Below are 15,122 nucleotides of genomic sequence, written 5' to 3'. Positions count from 1 at the left end.
ACCGTTTTCCATTTATAATGCATTATGCTAGTTTGTAAAAGAAAAGACTAAGCAAAGGGGATTTGCTAGGTTTTAATTTATATACTAGTCTGAGAACCAATATCGAAAGAATTTTCAATTAACTTAGGTAGGATTAGTATGGCAGTCATTTGTCTCTAGATATAATAAAATGACTTTGTATGCATAATTCAATAATGAAATAATAATATTCTGTTACTTTTAGGTTAAAGTGAAAGATGTGTATGCTGCTGTGGACGCTGGTGGTAGTGGGTGTTAGCAGCGAGGGGCTGATGGTGGCAGCAGATGACACCACTGCCAATGCTAATTTTCCTGAGCTCTTCTAGGCAGGACTTGGCTTCCAAAACCGAAACTGTCGTGAACTGCAAGAGCATGGTCACAATACCAGTGGAATATACACCATCTATCCACATGACTGCTGCTCCAAACGTCCTGTCCGTGTCTACTGCGATATGGACACTAATAAAGGAGGATGGACTGTTATCCAGCGTCGCGAAGATATTCTGCCAAAGGAAGACTTTTACCGCACCTGGATGGAGTATGCTTTAGGCTTTGGTAATCTCTCCGGCGAGTTCTGGCTTGGCCTTGAACATATCCATGCCCTCACTGATCAAACTCTCAACCAGATACGATTTGAATTAACGGATTTCGACAACAGCACCCGGTGGGCACAGTACCAATTCTTTTATGTCCATGACAGGAGCTCCTTATTCAAGGTAGAAGTTAATGGTTACACTGGAGATGCTGGTGATGGCTTCAGTAACGTCAACGGTCAGAAGTTCTCTGCGAAGAATTACGATCTAGACACTTCTCCAGAAAACTGTGCTGTAAAGTATGTTAAACCCATTTACACTTATTTATTAGTGTTTAAAATATGAACATAATATCAGTAATTAGTAATTGCTTGAACAGATACTGCCAATGGAAAAAATATAAATAGGTTTAGTGTTATTTAAGAATATTTATGTTCGGTAACACCTAAACACTAAATTGTAGAGACTCTAATTTCAAAATCAGCTTTCGCTTGAAAGTTTTTTTTTTTTTAGTCTAGAGAAAGAAATACAGATCATATAAATATTTCGTCTTGGAGAATGCAGCTTAGAAGAATCATAATCAAATTAGTCCTCAGAAACAATGAAGCAAAATTCTAAAAATGTATTTAACATATTCCAACATTCTTACTCCAGTAGTAATCCGGGACTTATTATTGAAGGTTTGAATCCAGTCAGGAGAAGCTTTCTCAAGCCTCTGTATGGAAATAAAAATCTGGAATTCTTCATAATATTTGCAAGTGGATGCCTATCACTCCAATAGTTCCAAGAACTTTCCACTACTTATAGATCTTCATTATTGAATGAGGAGTTCTATATTACAAATAACACAAATTAGTAGAAGAAAAGACCATAAAATTTTTGTGCTTTTCTCACATACGAGGTGAAGCAAATTTCTTGTTCAGGTTAGGTGAGGTTAGCATGTCCTCTGTGTATATAAATAACGAATTATAACCTACGACACCTGAAAAAATATAAATACAAGATAAAGGTGATAAAAAATTATGCAGTATTAAGAGGAAACATCACTCATCAAGAGCAATAGAAGTAATAAAGTGAGATTTTCACTGTTTAAGGAAGTTTTATCAGTCACACATTTGACTGTCTTGACAACAGTAAAATGATGTCGGCATGAGTGTGTTATACTAGAATTATGAAAGCTGTCTTGGACATCCTTGAGAATAGTTTGGACAAATATTTTTATTATTTAAAGCAAAATTATGATAGGAACATGAGAACATAAGAAAGAAGGAACACTGCAACAGGCCTACTGACCCATGCGGAGCAGGTCCATGCCCCCCCGGATTAGACCAATGACCCACCCCCCGCAGATAAGCCCAATGACCCACCCAGTCTGGTCACCTCCACTCAAGAATGGAGCACTGCACCAGACACAGCAGCACAAGCAAGTCAGGTCCAACTCACACCCACCCACACAAACTCATGTATTTATCTAACCTATTTTTAAAACTACACATCGTTTTAGCTTCAATAACTGTACTCGGGAGTTTGTTCCACTCATCCACATCTCTATTACCAAACCAGTGCTTTCCTATATCCTTCATGAATCTGAATTTTTCCAACTTGAAACCATTGCTGCGAGTCCTGTCTTGGCTGGAAATTTTCAGCACGCTAATTACATCCCCTTTATTTATTCCTGTTTTCCATTTATACACCTCGATCATATCCCCCATAAACAAAACCATACCATGGGTGGGTATAGAACCCGCGATCAGAGACTCAAATCTCCAGACCGTCGCGTTAGCCACTGGACCAGCTAGCCACAACAAGATTCGTCCAACTAGGTATATTTCTACACCATAGGAAGGTTAGCATAGGCACCACTGTGACCACAAATACAAGTTTTTACAGAAGAATCTCCAGCTAGCGTGGCCGTGACGAACTCTAGCTCAAGTCTTCTCAAAGCCGTTAACATGACTCATGAAATCGTAATGACACGGTTGCAAATAAACCATACCACGGGTGGGGATAGAACCCGCGATCAGAGTCTCAAAACTCCAGACCGTCGAGTTAGCCACTGAACCAGCTAGCCCCGCCCGTGGTATGGTTTCTTTGCAATCGTGTCATTACGATTTCGTTAGTCATGTTAACGGCTTTGAGGAGACTTGAGCTAGAGTTCGTCACGGCCACGCTAGCTGGAGATTCGACTGTAAAAACTTGCATTTGTGGTCACAGTGGTGCCTATGCTAACCTTCCTACTGTGTAGAAATATACCTAGTTGGACGAATCTTATTGTGGCTAGCTGGTCCAGTGACTAACGCGACGGTCTGGAGTTTTGAGACTCTCTGATCGCGGGTTCTATCCCCGCCCATGGAATGGTTTGTTTGGAATCGTGTCATTACGATTTCGTGAGTCATATCCTTCCTAATTCTTCGCCTTTCGACAGAGTGCAGATTCAGAGCCCTCAGTCTATCCTCATAGGGAAGATTTCTGATACATGGGATCATCTTTGTCATCCTACTCTGTACGTTTTCCAGAGCATTCATATCCATTGTGTAATACGGTGACCAGAACTGAACAGCATAGTCTAAATGAGGCCTAACCAAGGATATATAGAGTTGAAGGACAACCTGAGGACATCTATTATTTATACTTCTAGATATGAAGCCAAGGATTCTGTTAGCTTTATTGCGAACACTAATGCACTGTTGTCTTGGTTTTAGATTACTACTAACCAGAACTCCTAATTCCTTTTCGCAAGCAGTAGTATTAAGATCTACATTATTTAGTTTATATGTGGCATGGTTATTTAACTGTCCAACATTTAGAGCTTTGCATTTGTCAATATTAAACTGCATCTGCCACTTCTCCGACCATTGCATCAGTCTATTCAAATCAACCTGGAGTGCTCTAGTGACCTCATTAGAATGAATTGGACGGCCTATTTTGGTGTCATCAGCAAATTTGTTTATGTCGCTATTTATTTCCTCATCTATGTCGTTTATGTAAATTGTGAACAACAACGGGCCCAACACTGACCCCTGAGGAACACCACTTGTGACGTGCCCCCATTCTGATTTCTCCCCATTTATGCAAACTCTCTGCTGTCTATTTGTCAGCCATGCCTCTACCCAGGAAAAAAATTCTCCTCCTATTCCGTGTGCCTTAAAAGTTTCCTCAATAGCCTCTTGTGTGGAACTCTATCGAAAGCCTTACTGAAGTCCATATACACAATATCATATTCATTACCATGATCTACATCCTCAAACACCTTAGTGAAAAAAGTTAGTAAATTCGTAAGACAGGAATGCCCCTTTGTAAAACCATGTTGAGATTCATTAATCAGTCTTTGCCTGTCAAGATCGCTACGAATTGCTTCGGCAATTATTGATTCCATAAATTTTCCCACTATGGAGGTAAGGCTTATTGGTCTATAGTTCGAAGCCATGGACCTGTCACCTGCCTTGTAAACAAGTATTACATTTGCCATTTTCCACTTATCATGCACTATGACAGTTTTCAGTGATATGTTAAAAAGATTAGCCAAAGGTATGCTAAGTTCCTCTTCACATTCCTTTAAACCCTTGCAAACAGTTCATCAGGGCCTGGGGATTTGTTAGGTTTTAGTTTCTCTATTTGTCTGATGACCATCTCATTAGTTACCCTAATCGTACATAGTTTATTATCCTGTTCTACATAATCTGTTATTTCAGGAATATCGCTAGTATTTTCCTGGGAGAAAGTTGAGAAGAAGTAGGTATTGAGAATTTCACACATATCCATATCATTGTCAGTGATCTGAACAGTTACTCTTAAGTGGGCCAGTCTTGTCCCTAATCTTACCTGAAAGAACCTTTTTGGGATAGTCTTTGAATCCCTTGTGACCTTAGCCTCATAATCCTTTTTGTTTTTCTTATTCTTTTCTTTATTTCTCTCTTTAATTGAATATATTGATTTCTTAACTGCCCATCCCCTCTTTTGATACGCCTATATATGCCTCTCTTTTGACCAATGAGATGTTTTAATCTATTGTTCAATAATTTGGGATCATTTTTGTTGATCTAATTTCCCTACTCAGAACAAAAGTTGTCTGGGCAGCTAGAACTATGCTCTGAAAAAAGTCATATTGGCAAACAAGATCACCTACCTGACCCATAGTCAGGATATCCCAATTTAGCCCACCCAGGTAATTTTTCAGTCCCATTAAGTCGGCCAAGCGAAAATCTGGGACAGAGATTTGATTGCAGTTATCTGGGTAATTCCATGATATATTGAATCTAAGTGATTTGAGATCACTTCTCCCAAGCTTATCATTAACCTCAAGATTATTAATTAGTGAATCTTTGTTGGCAAAAACCAAGTCAAGCAGATTGTTTCCTCTAGTTGGTTCTGTCACAACCTGTTCTAAAAAGCAATTCTGAACCGTATCAAGAAAGTCACTAGACACAAGATTTCCTGTCATATTGTTCCAATCAATTTGTCTAAAGTTAAAATCTCCCATTATCACAACATTTTCATATCTTATGAATTTCGTCCCATAACAGCTTACTGCGCTCCCTGTCAAGGTTTGGGGGCCTATAAATCACACCCAAAATTAAATTGTCACGTCCCTAGAGAAACTGTAGCCAAACAAATTCTGTGTTCGATGTTTCTAATCTTATATCATGTCTATGACAACTATTTAAATATTCTCTGGCATTCATCGCCACACCACAACCCTTCCTGCTGACCCTATCAGTGTGGAATAGTTTATAACCCTGTATGTTGCATTCAGAAGGCATTTCTCTATCTTTCAGGTTGAAGCAGGTCTCTGTTATACCAGTAATATGTATATTACCTACACTTGCAAGTAATCTTAGCTCATCTATCTTATTTCTTAGACTTCTACTATTTGTATAGTAAACCTTAAGGGAGCTAGTCACTCGTTGCCCTCTACTATCTCTCTTTGTTTGTTGATCACTTGATTTGCCATTACCATCAACTTTATTTTGAATATTGTCTCTTGAACATATCCCTGAGGTATCCTGGTAATAACTGCTGTTTTTAACCCTAGTGCTGCAGCCTGACTGTCTCCCACAAACACCCATACCTCTATAATCTAGCAGTTTAAATTCCTAGAGAAGTCATCAATTACCCTTTCAATTGAATTGGCTAATGCAACCACTCCATCCCCAGAGAGATGAACCCCATCCCTTGCATACATATCACGTCTGCCAAAGAATAGGTCCCAGTTATCAATGAATAGGATTGCAAGTCCCTTGCAGTACCTGTCTAGCCAGCAATTTATTCCAATTGCCCTAGACATGCATTCATTGCCCACTCCTTTTCTAGGCAAGATGCTACATATGACTGGGATCCCTCCCTTGGACCTAACTACTTCTATGGCTGACTTGTACTTATCCAGCAGCTCCTCTCTCCTGCCCTTCCCAATGTCATTACCCCCAGCACCAAGACAGAACATGGGCTTGTTCCCTTTACCTGCCATAACATTATTCAACCTTCTGTCTATTTCAGGAACACAAGCTCCAGGAAAACACACTCTCTGTCTGACCTTTCTGTCTCTGTTACAAAATGCACAGTCCATATATCTTACCTGAGATTCGCCTACTATTAAAATACGCTTACCTTGATTAGCAGGGTAATCAGTGGTACCTTCAACCTCACTAACAGAGAATCGATTTCCTACCTTCACATCTTCTCTATTAACTCTCCTCATCTTTCTTCTTCCTGAACTGTGAACCACTTGCCACTTAAAGCGGCTGCCACTATCACTGCTGGTGACCATTCCTTCCTTACCAGCTAAATCCTTCTCACATTCCCAAACTCATCTATGCGAAGCTTCAGCCCCCTATTTTCCTCCTGAAGAAGTAGAATCTCCTTCTTCAACACCTGAACCTGAGATTCTAAAACACTACAACAAGAGCTTAGGCAGGTATGACCGCAGGTGATGCACCATTTCGAAATGTAAAGTGTCAAAATTACATATATACACTTTATTAACAATATTAACTCTCTTCTAAGTAGGATACAAGAGTGTCGTAATTTTGATGGTCGCCAGAAGAGGCTTTCCGAAGCCATCGCTTGAAAATCACTGTCGTATATTATCTAAATATAACTGGGAAGTCAGGTTCACTTGCCTCTGTTTATAATTTACTAGAGTTGAAAATTTGAAACCGATCTGATAAAGTGTTCTGAAAGTATAAATGAAAGTCTTGGAGGAAGTTAGTGGAAGACTAGAACACTGTGCTTATTAAACTTTTGTATAAAACATACAAGTCGAATATGATATAATTTACAAAAAAAATGTTCAATGAGCACTTACACAGCATTAATTAATTAAAATATTTCTAATTAATATACACTGAGCCTTAGGTTTGAAACCGATAGGAAGGAACATCTGTTATTTATTTCATGGAAAAATAATTATTTAACAATTTGACATAGAAAATTTAGAGAGCTCAAAGTGAATTCCATGATTTCTTTCAATAAAGCCCATTTTCAGTCAATGTTTGAAGAATATCAGAAAAGACATTTCGTAGTAATTGTTCTGAATCCAACAGTTCTGAAGTTTTTAACAATGTCAGTAAAATTTTAGATTTGCACATATTCAGACTTAAGAGGCATCATCTTTCTTATCAAATCCATCAGCATATTTTTTTTGGATATCAGTCAAAAGATGCCTTGTTTAGTTAAAGAATCTGTATTAATTCTACGATTCATAAAATAGGTTATTTGATATCACTGCAGCTCAATAACATAACACAAATCTTACATTCAACTAAACACATCAATGCTTCAATGTTGAAGCCGCTCAGAAAGACGTTCTCCGATTATCACAGATTGTGTCAGTTACTAATACTTTCAATTATTTTATTATGTTGAATTTTTTTTTTAATCTACATGATAAAAATCTTACTAAGTAGTGTCTTAAAATCCAGAAGCAATTAAATACTTTTGCCATTCGTACGAGATATACTTAATTACATTTTACGTTATTCAACGGGATAAAATCCACACTGTATAAAGGTGTCGTCAAATTGGTACCAACTCATTCCAGCAGCAATCCCAATTAACTCTTCTCTGAATGTTTGAAGCCAATCAGAAGAGTCATTATTCAGTTATCGCATGCAAATGAAATTTCATGAATGTGCTACATAATTTTGATCACAGTGTCAGTAGCTGGATGAACCCTTCCACAGGTACAGTAAATTAGCATTGAAAAGTTGAATATGGTCTGATGTGACGTAGTTAAGTTACAAATGAATATATGAAGGAAGAAAGCATAAAAGAAAAATATCAGAGAAGCACTTAAGGCTCACCGTCAGGGATAGTAGTAAGTTTCTTAGTACTTAACAAATCAAAGTTGTAATTACACATTGTAAACATTACAAAGAAATCATGTTTTTATCTTTATCTTTATCTCTAAAATATGAGCTTTTAATATTTCTCAATGTTCTTTAATAATTTATATTATATTTCAAACTCTTCATAATTCTGTAAGAAAGTTTATGAATTTCTTAAGAAACTTAAATTTTCATGCCTTCCATTGCAACCTATTATCTTAATTAATCAATGAATTTCACTGTACTTTTTTTCATACATGTTTTTATTATTAAAATATTATAAATATTCAAATTTCAATATTTTTATTTCAGGTATCTTGGTGGTTGGTGGTATGGAAAATGTCATACATCCAACCTGAATGGTAAGTACTATAATGGTGCCCATGACTCTTTTGCTGATGGTGTCAACTGGCAACCTTTCCGTGGTTATCACTACTCTCTCAAGAGGACAGAGATGAAGATCAGACCAGCGTACTGACACCTAACTCACTACAGCAAACCCCGGGTTGCTACTGAGACCTAACTCACTACAGCAAACCCCGGGTTACTACTGAGACATAACTCACTACTGCAAACCCAGGGTTATTACTGAGACTTAACTCACTACAGCAAACCCCGGGTTATAACTGACACCTAACTCGCTACAGCAAAACCAGGGTTATTACTAAGACCTAACTCACTACAGCAAACCCCGGGTTACTACTGAGACCTAACTTACTACAACGAACCCAGGGTTATTACTGAGACCTAACTCACTACAGCAAACCCCGGGTTATAAATGACACCTAACTCTCTACAGCAAACCCCGGGTTATTACTGACACCTAACTCACTACAGCAAACCCCGGGTTATTACTGAGACCTAACTCACTACAGCAAACCCCGGGTTGCTAATGAGACCTAACTCACTACAGCAAACCCCGGGTTACTACTGAGACCTAACTCACTACTGCAAAACCAGGGTTATTACTGAGACCTAACTCACTACAGCAAACCCCGGGTTATAACTGACGCCTAACTCGCTACAGCAAACACAGTGTTTTTACTGAGACCTAACTCACTACAGCAAACCCCGGGATACTACTGAGACCTAACTTACTACAACAAACCCAGGGTTATTACTGAGACCTAACTCACTACAGCAAACCCCGGGTTATAGCTGACACCTAACTCGCTGCAGCAAACACCCTGGGTTATTACTGACACCTAACTCACTAGAGCAATCCCCAGGTTATTACTGAGACCTAACTCACTACAGCAAACCCCGAGTTACTACTGAGACCTAACTTACTACAACAAACTCAGGGTTATTAATGAGACCTAACTCACTACAGCAAACCCCGGGTTATAACTGACACCTAACTTGATACAGCAAACCCCCTGGGTTATTACTGACACCTAACTCACTACAGCAAACCCCGGGTTATTACTGAGACCTAACTCACTACAGTAAACCCAGGGTTATTACTGAAACCTAACTCACTAGAGCAAACCCAAGGTTATTGTTGAGATCTAACTCGCTACATCAAACCCCAGGTTATTACTGAGACCTAACTCACTACAGCAAACCCCGGGTTATTATTGAGACCTAACTCACTACAGCAAACCCAATGTTATTACTGACACCTAACTCACTACAGCAAACCCAGGGTTATTACTGATACGTAACTCACTACAGCAAATGCAGGGTTATTACTGAGACCTAACCCACTACAGCAAACATAGGATTATTACTGACACCTAACTCACTACAGTTAACCCTGGGTTATTACTGACACTTAACTCACTACAGCAAACCCCAGGTTATTACTGACACATAACTCACTACAGCAAACCCCGGGTTATTACTGAGACCTAACTCACTACAGCAAACCCAGGGTTATTACCGACACCTAACTCACTACAGCAAATCCAGGGTTATTACTGAGACCTAACTCACTACAGCAAACTCAGGGTTATTACTGACACCTAACTCACTACAGCAAACCCAGGGTTATTACTGACACCTGACTCACTACAGCAAACCCCGGGTTATTACTGACACCTAACTCACCCCACCATCCCCTGGGTTATTACCGACACCTAACTCACTACAGAAAACCCAGGGTTATTACTGAGACTAAACTCACTACAGCAAACCCAGGGCTATTACTGACAAATAACTCACTACAGTAAACCCTGGGTTATTACTGACACCTAACTCACTAGAGCAAACCCCGGGTTATTACTGACTCCTAGCTCACTACAGCAAACCCAGGGTTATTACTGAGTCATAACTAACTACAGCAAACCCAGGGTTATTACTCAGACCTAACTAACTACAGCAAACCCAGGGTTATTACTGACACCTAACATCACTTAAGCAAACCCCGGCTTATTACTGAAACCTAACTCACTACAACAAACCCCGGATTATTACTGAGACCTAACTCACTACAGCAAACCCAAGGTTATTGTTGAGACATAACTCGCTACAGCAAACCCCAGGTCAATACTGAGACCTAACTCACTACAGCAAACCCCGGGTTATTACTGAGACCTAACTCACTACAGCAAACCCAATGTTATTACTGACACCTTACTCACTACAGCAAACCCAAGGTTATTACCGACACATAACTCACTACAGCAAATCCAGGGTTATTACTGAGACCTAACCCACTTCAGCAAACCCAGGGTTATTACTGACACCTAACTCACTACAGTTAACCCTGGGTTATTACTGACACCTAACTCACTACAGTAAACCCCGGGTTATTACCGACACATAACTCACTACAGCAAACCCCGGGTTATTACTGAGACCTAACTCACTACAGCAAACCCCCAGTTATTACTGAGACCTAACTCACTACAGCAAATCCCGGTTATTACTGACACCTAACTCACCCAGCCATCCCCAGGGTTATTACCGACACCTAACTCACTACAGCAAACCCAGGGTTATTACTGAGACTAAACTCACTACAGCAAACCCAGGGTTATTACTGACACCTAACTCACTACAGTAAACCCTGGGTTATTACTCACACCTAACTCACTAGAGCAAACCCCGGGTTATTACTGACACATAACTCACTACAGCAAACCCAGGGTTATTACTGAGACCTAACTAACTACAGTAAACCCGGGGTTATTACTTAGACCTAACTAACTACAGCAAATCCAGGGTTATTACTGACACCTAACCTCACTAAAGCAAACCCCGGGTTATTACTGAGACCTAACTCACTAAAGCATACCCAGGGTTATTATTGACACCTAACCCACTACAGTAAACCCTGGGTTATTACTGTCACCTAACTCACTGGAGCAAACCCCAGGTTATTACTGAGACCTAACTCCCTACAGCAAACCCAATGTTATTACTGACACCCAACTCACTACAGCAAACCCAGGGTTATTACCGACACATAACTCACTACAGCAAATCCAGGGTTATTACTGAGACCTAACCTACTTCAGCAAACCCAGGGTTATTACTGACACCTAACTCACTACAGTTAACCCTGGGTTATTACTGACACCTAACTCACTACAGCAAACCCCGGGTTATTACTGACACATAACTCACTACAGCAAATCCCCAGTTATTGTTGAGACCTAGCTCACTACAGCAAACCCAGGGTTATTACTGAGACCTAACTCACTACAGTAAACCCAGGGTTATTACTAACACCTAACTCACTACAGTAAACCCTGGGTTATTACTGGCACCTAACCCACTACAGCAAACCCCGGGTTATTACTGACACCTAACTCACTACAGCAAACCCAGGGTTATTACTGACACCTGACTCACCTCACTAAGGCAAACCACGGGTTATTACTGAGATCTAACTCACTACATCAAACCCCGGTTATTACTGACACCTAACTCACCCAACCATCCCCAGGGTTATTACCGACACCTAACTCACTACAGCAAACCCAGGGTTATTACTGAGACTAAACTCACTACAGCAAACCCAGGGTTATTACTAACACCTAACTCACTACAGTAAACCCTGGGTTATTACTGGCACCTAACCCACTACAGCAAACCCCGGGTTATTACTGACACCTAACTCACTACAGCAAACCCAGGGTTATTACTGACACATGACTCACCTCACTAAAGCAAACCCCGGGTTATTGCTGAGATCTAACTAACTACAGTAAACCTCGGTTATTACTGACACCTAACTCACCCCACCATCCCCAGGGTTATTACCGACACCTAACTCACTACAGCAAACCCAGGGTTATTACTGAGACTAAACTCACTACAGTAAACCCTGGGTTATTACTGACACCTAACTCACTACAGTAAACCCTGGGTTATTACTCACACCTAACTCACTAGAGCAAACCCCGGGTTATTACTGACACCTAACTCACTACAGCAAACCCAGGGCTATTACTGAGACCTAACTAACTACAGTAAACCCGGGGTTGTTACTTAGACCTAACTAACTACAGCAACCCCAGGGTTATTACTGACACCTAACCTCACTAAAGCAAAAACCGGGTTATTACTGAGACCTAACTCACTACAGCAAACCCAGGGTTATTACTGACACCTAACCCACTACAGTAAACCCTGGGTTATTACTGTCACCTAACTCCCTACAGCAAACCCTGGGTTATTACTGAGACGTAACTCACTGCAGCAAATCCCGGGTTATTACTAAGACCTAACTCACTACAGCAAACCCAGGGTTATTACTGAGACCTACCTCACTAGAGCAAACCCAGGATTATTGCTGAGGCCTAACTCACTATAGCAAACACTGTGTTATTATACTGAGACCTAACTCACTACAGCAAACCCATGGTAATTACTGATACCTAACTCACTACTGCAAACCCCGGGTTATTACCGAGACCTAACTCACTACACCTAACCTTGGGTTATCACTGAGACCTAACTCACTACAGCAAACCCCTGGATTATTACTGAGACCTAACTCACTACAGAACACCCCGGGTTATTAATGAGACCTAATTCACTACAGTAAACCCTCGGTTATCACCGAGACCTAACTCACTACAGCAAATCCTGGGTTATTACTGAGACCTAACTCACTACAGCAAACCCCAGGTTATTACCGAGACCCAACTCATTACGCCGCAGTGTCCAAATCCTCTCTCAAGCTATGAATAATTCCAACACTTTTAGCTCCCAAATAACCTATATATTTTCACTTAAGAAAATAAGATTTAAGTCAAAGAAAATATTTCTGATATTAATTTTTTATTCGTGGGAGAACAATATGAAATAAATTGATAATAGAGCTAAATAGATGAATTGAGACAAGGTTTGCCTCACCTGTGTATTATCAACATTTTTTGTACAACGAATTAGTGCCTTTCAGTTAATAATGTAAATAAGGTTTTATATTAAATAAAAATAATTAATTGTCTTATATTTAAAATGCTTCTTATTATTAATAAAATAAAATATTGATTCTATGTCCTTATTAAAAGCTCTTGATTCACATAATGACTAGCAACATAATTTTTGGAGAAGCCAGATTTAGATACTCACAAAGCTTCGAAAATGGAATTAATGTACAAGTGTTATGGATCCCATCACACACTGGATTACTCTTTAATTATAAAAGTGATTCGTTAGCCAAGAAAAGTAATCTGATGGAAAATGTAGAATATAACCTCGATGTATCTAGAATTAAGAATAATATTAGAAAAGAAGTAAATAATGGAAGTGAATGTAATAGGAATGTAGTTACATGTCTGAGTAGTTCTATAACCCACTATAATAACATGTACGTAGATAAATGTGTTCATAGGGAAAATTGCGATGTGAATAGATTGACTGATATTGAAGCTGAGCTTAAACTTGTTTACCTGTACCTGTGGAACTTTGGCAGACACACACATGATCAAACCAAATGCACAGTATGTGGCCAACCTTATGATCGCTATCTTGTGCTTTGTCCACTTATTTAGGAATAAAGGGAGAGATAGTATAATAACTTACGTAATATGTCAATATATATTTCTTTAATGAAAATAAGGTATTAAATATATTAAACAAATTTCCTGAATTTGTTGCAACAGATATGTGAACTGTAGTTATAATTCCAGATGTGCTCCTGTAAACTCTTTTGGGGTCTAGTTCTAAATCCTTTTGTGTATCTTGCTCTACCGTCCTCAGGATGGATAAACTGAACAATAAACTAGCTGCTTCGGCAGAAAAATGTAAGATTTCATTACTCCATTACAACAACCTACTACGTATCAAATACGAGTTTTGAAAATGTATGAATGGTCTAAGAAAACGGCCTTACTCTTTCTGACAGACTCAGGGGGAACAAAAGTAAGGTTAGGCTTGTTGACACCTATTGTGGAAAATTAAAACTACCTTGATGAATCTCATTAGATACATTCCAGTAATTTAATAAAAGCAACAAAGATAATTATTCTTTATCAAGATTACAGAGACATGTAGGAATTTTAGGACATCCTAGGTCGCAAAAAAAGTCCCCCTTCGATACCTACTCCTCATAACTCCACAAGTTACTCTGGACCTACATTAATTTCAAATGAAGTATACATCCCCAGGAATTATGGTAAAACATTAATATGAATATGTGGACTGTATTTTAAATTCAATAAATGACTACATATACACTGAAGGAGAATTTATAATAATAACACTTACCAATTTGTCTGGAGAATACTTAGTGTCATACACAAACCCCTGCCAAAAATATATAGAAAATACTGGCCAGAATTTCAACATAAATAGACATCACCTGGGTTAATTTAATCCTGCTCCAATCTAATTACGGAGTCCTGTCCAGTCGCTTAATTCTCACATTCTGCAGGACTGCAAATCCAACAATTTCTGCTCCTATTTGAGAGGTTTTAAACACGATTTAACCACTAGGGCAACGAAAATTCTTCCAATTTTTCCTTACGTTTCTATTGCCCACTTCAAAACACAACAATCGCCTCTCTCCCAAGCGATGCTCGCACCGTCACTGGTTTCTTTTTTTATTTACAAATTAATTATTAACTACAATATATTCCATCAATTTACATACAAAATACACTGTATTTGCTGAAAGTATACTGTATTTTCCACTCCAACAATTTTCTTTTCTTTCATGTCAAAGATCACAGTCATCCTATTGACTGTCTACCATATTTCTAACTTTCACAGTCGCTGTCTAGTTGAATCGTTCCTTATACACAGCTTCCCTTGTATGTATCTTAGTCACTTTGGGTTTTCTTTTGCATTG

The 15,122-nt window shown here is 39.0% G+C and overlaps 1 protein-coding gene across 1 annotated transcript; it reads left to right on the top strand.

Moving 5' to 3' along the window:
* Window positions 1-228: 228 nt before the first annotated feature.
* LOC128693641 (techylectin-5A-like) lies at window positions 229-14,080 on the top strand. The gene is made up of 2 exons (XM_053783418.2): window positions 229-850; window positions 8,186-14,080. Exons 1-2 carry the CDS (start codon window positions 471-473, stop codon window positions 8,349-8,351), a joined length of 546 nt encoding a protein of 181 aa, XP_053639393.2. The 5' UTR covers window positions 229-470; the 3' UTR covers window positions 8,352-14,080.
* Window positions 14,081-15,122: the final 1,042 nt, after the last annotated feature.

Source organism: Cherax quadricarinatus, unplaced genomic scaffold (genome assembly GCF_038502225.1).
Source record: "Cherax quadricarinatus isolate ZL_2023a unplaced genomic scaffold, ASM3850222v1 Contig1485, whole genome shotgun sequence".
Classification (NCBI taxonomy): Eukaryota; Metazoa; Arthropoda; class Malacostraca; order Decapoda; family Parastacidae; genus Cherax; species Cherax quadricarinatus.
Note: the sequence above shows the minus strand (reverse complement) of the source record. Positions and strands in the feature narration are given on the sequence as shown.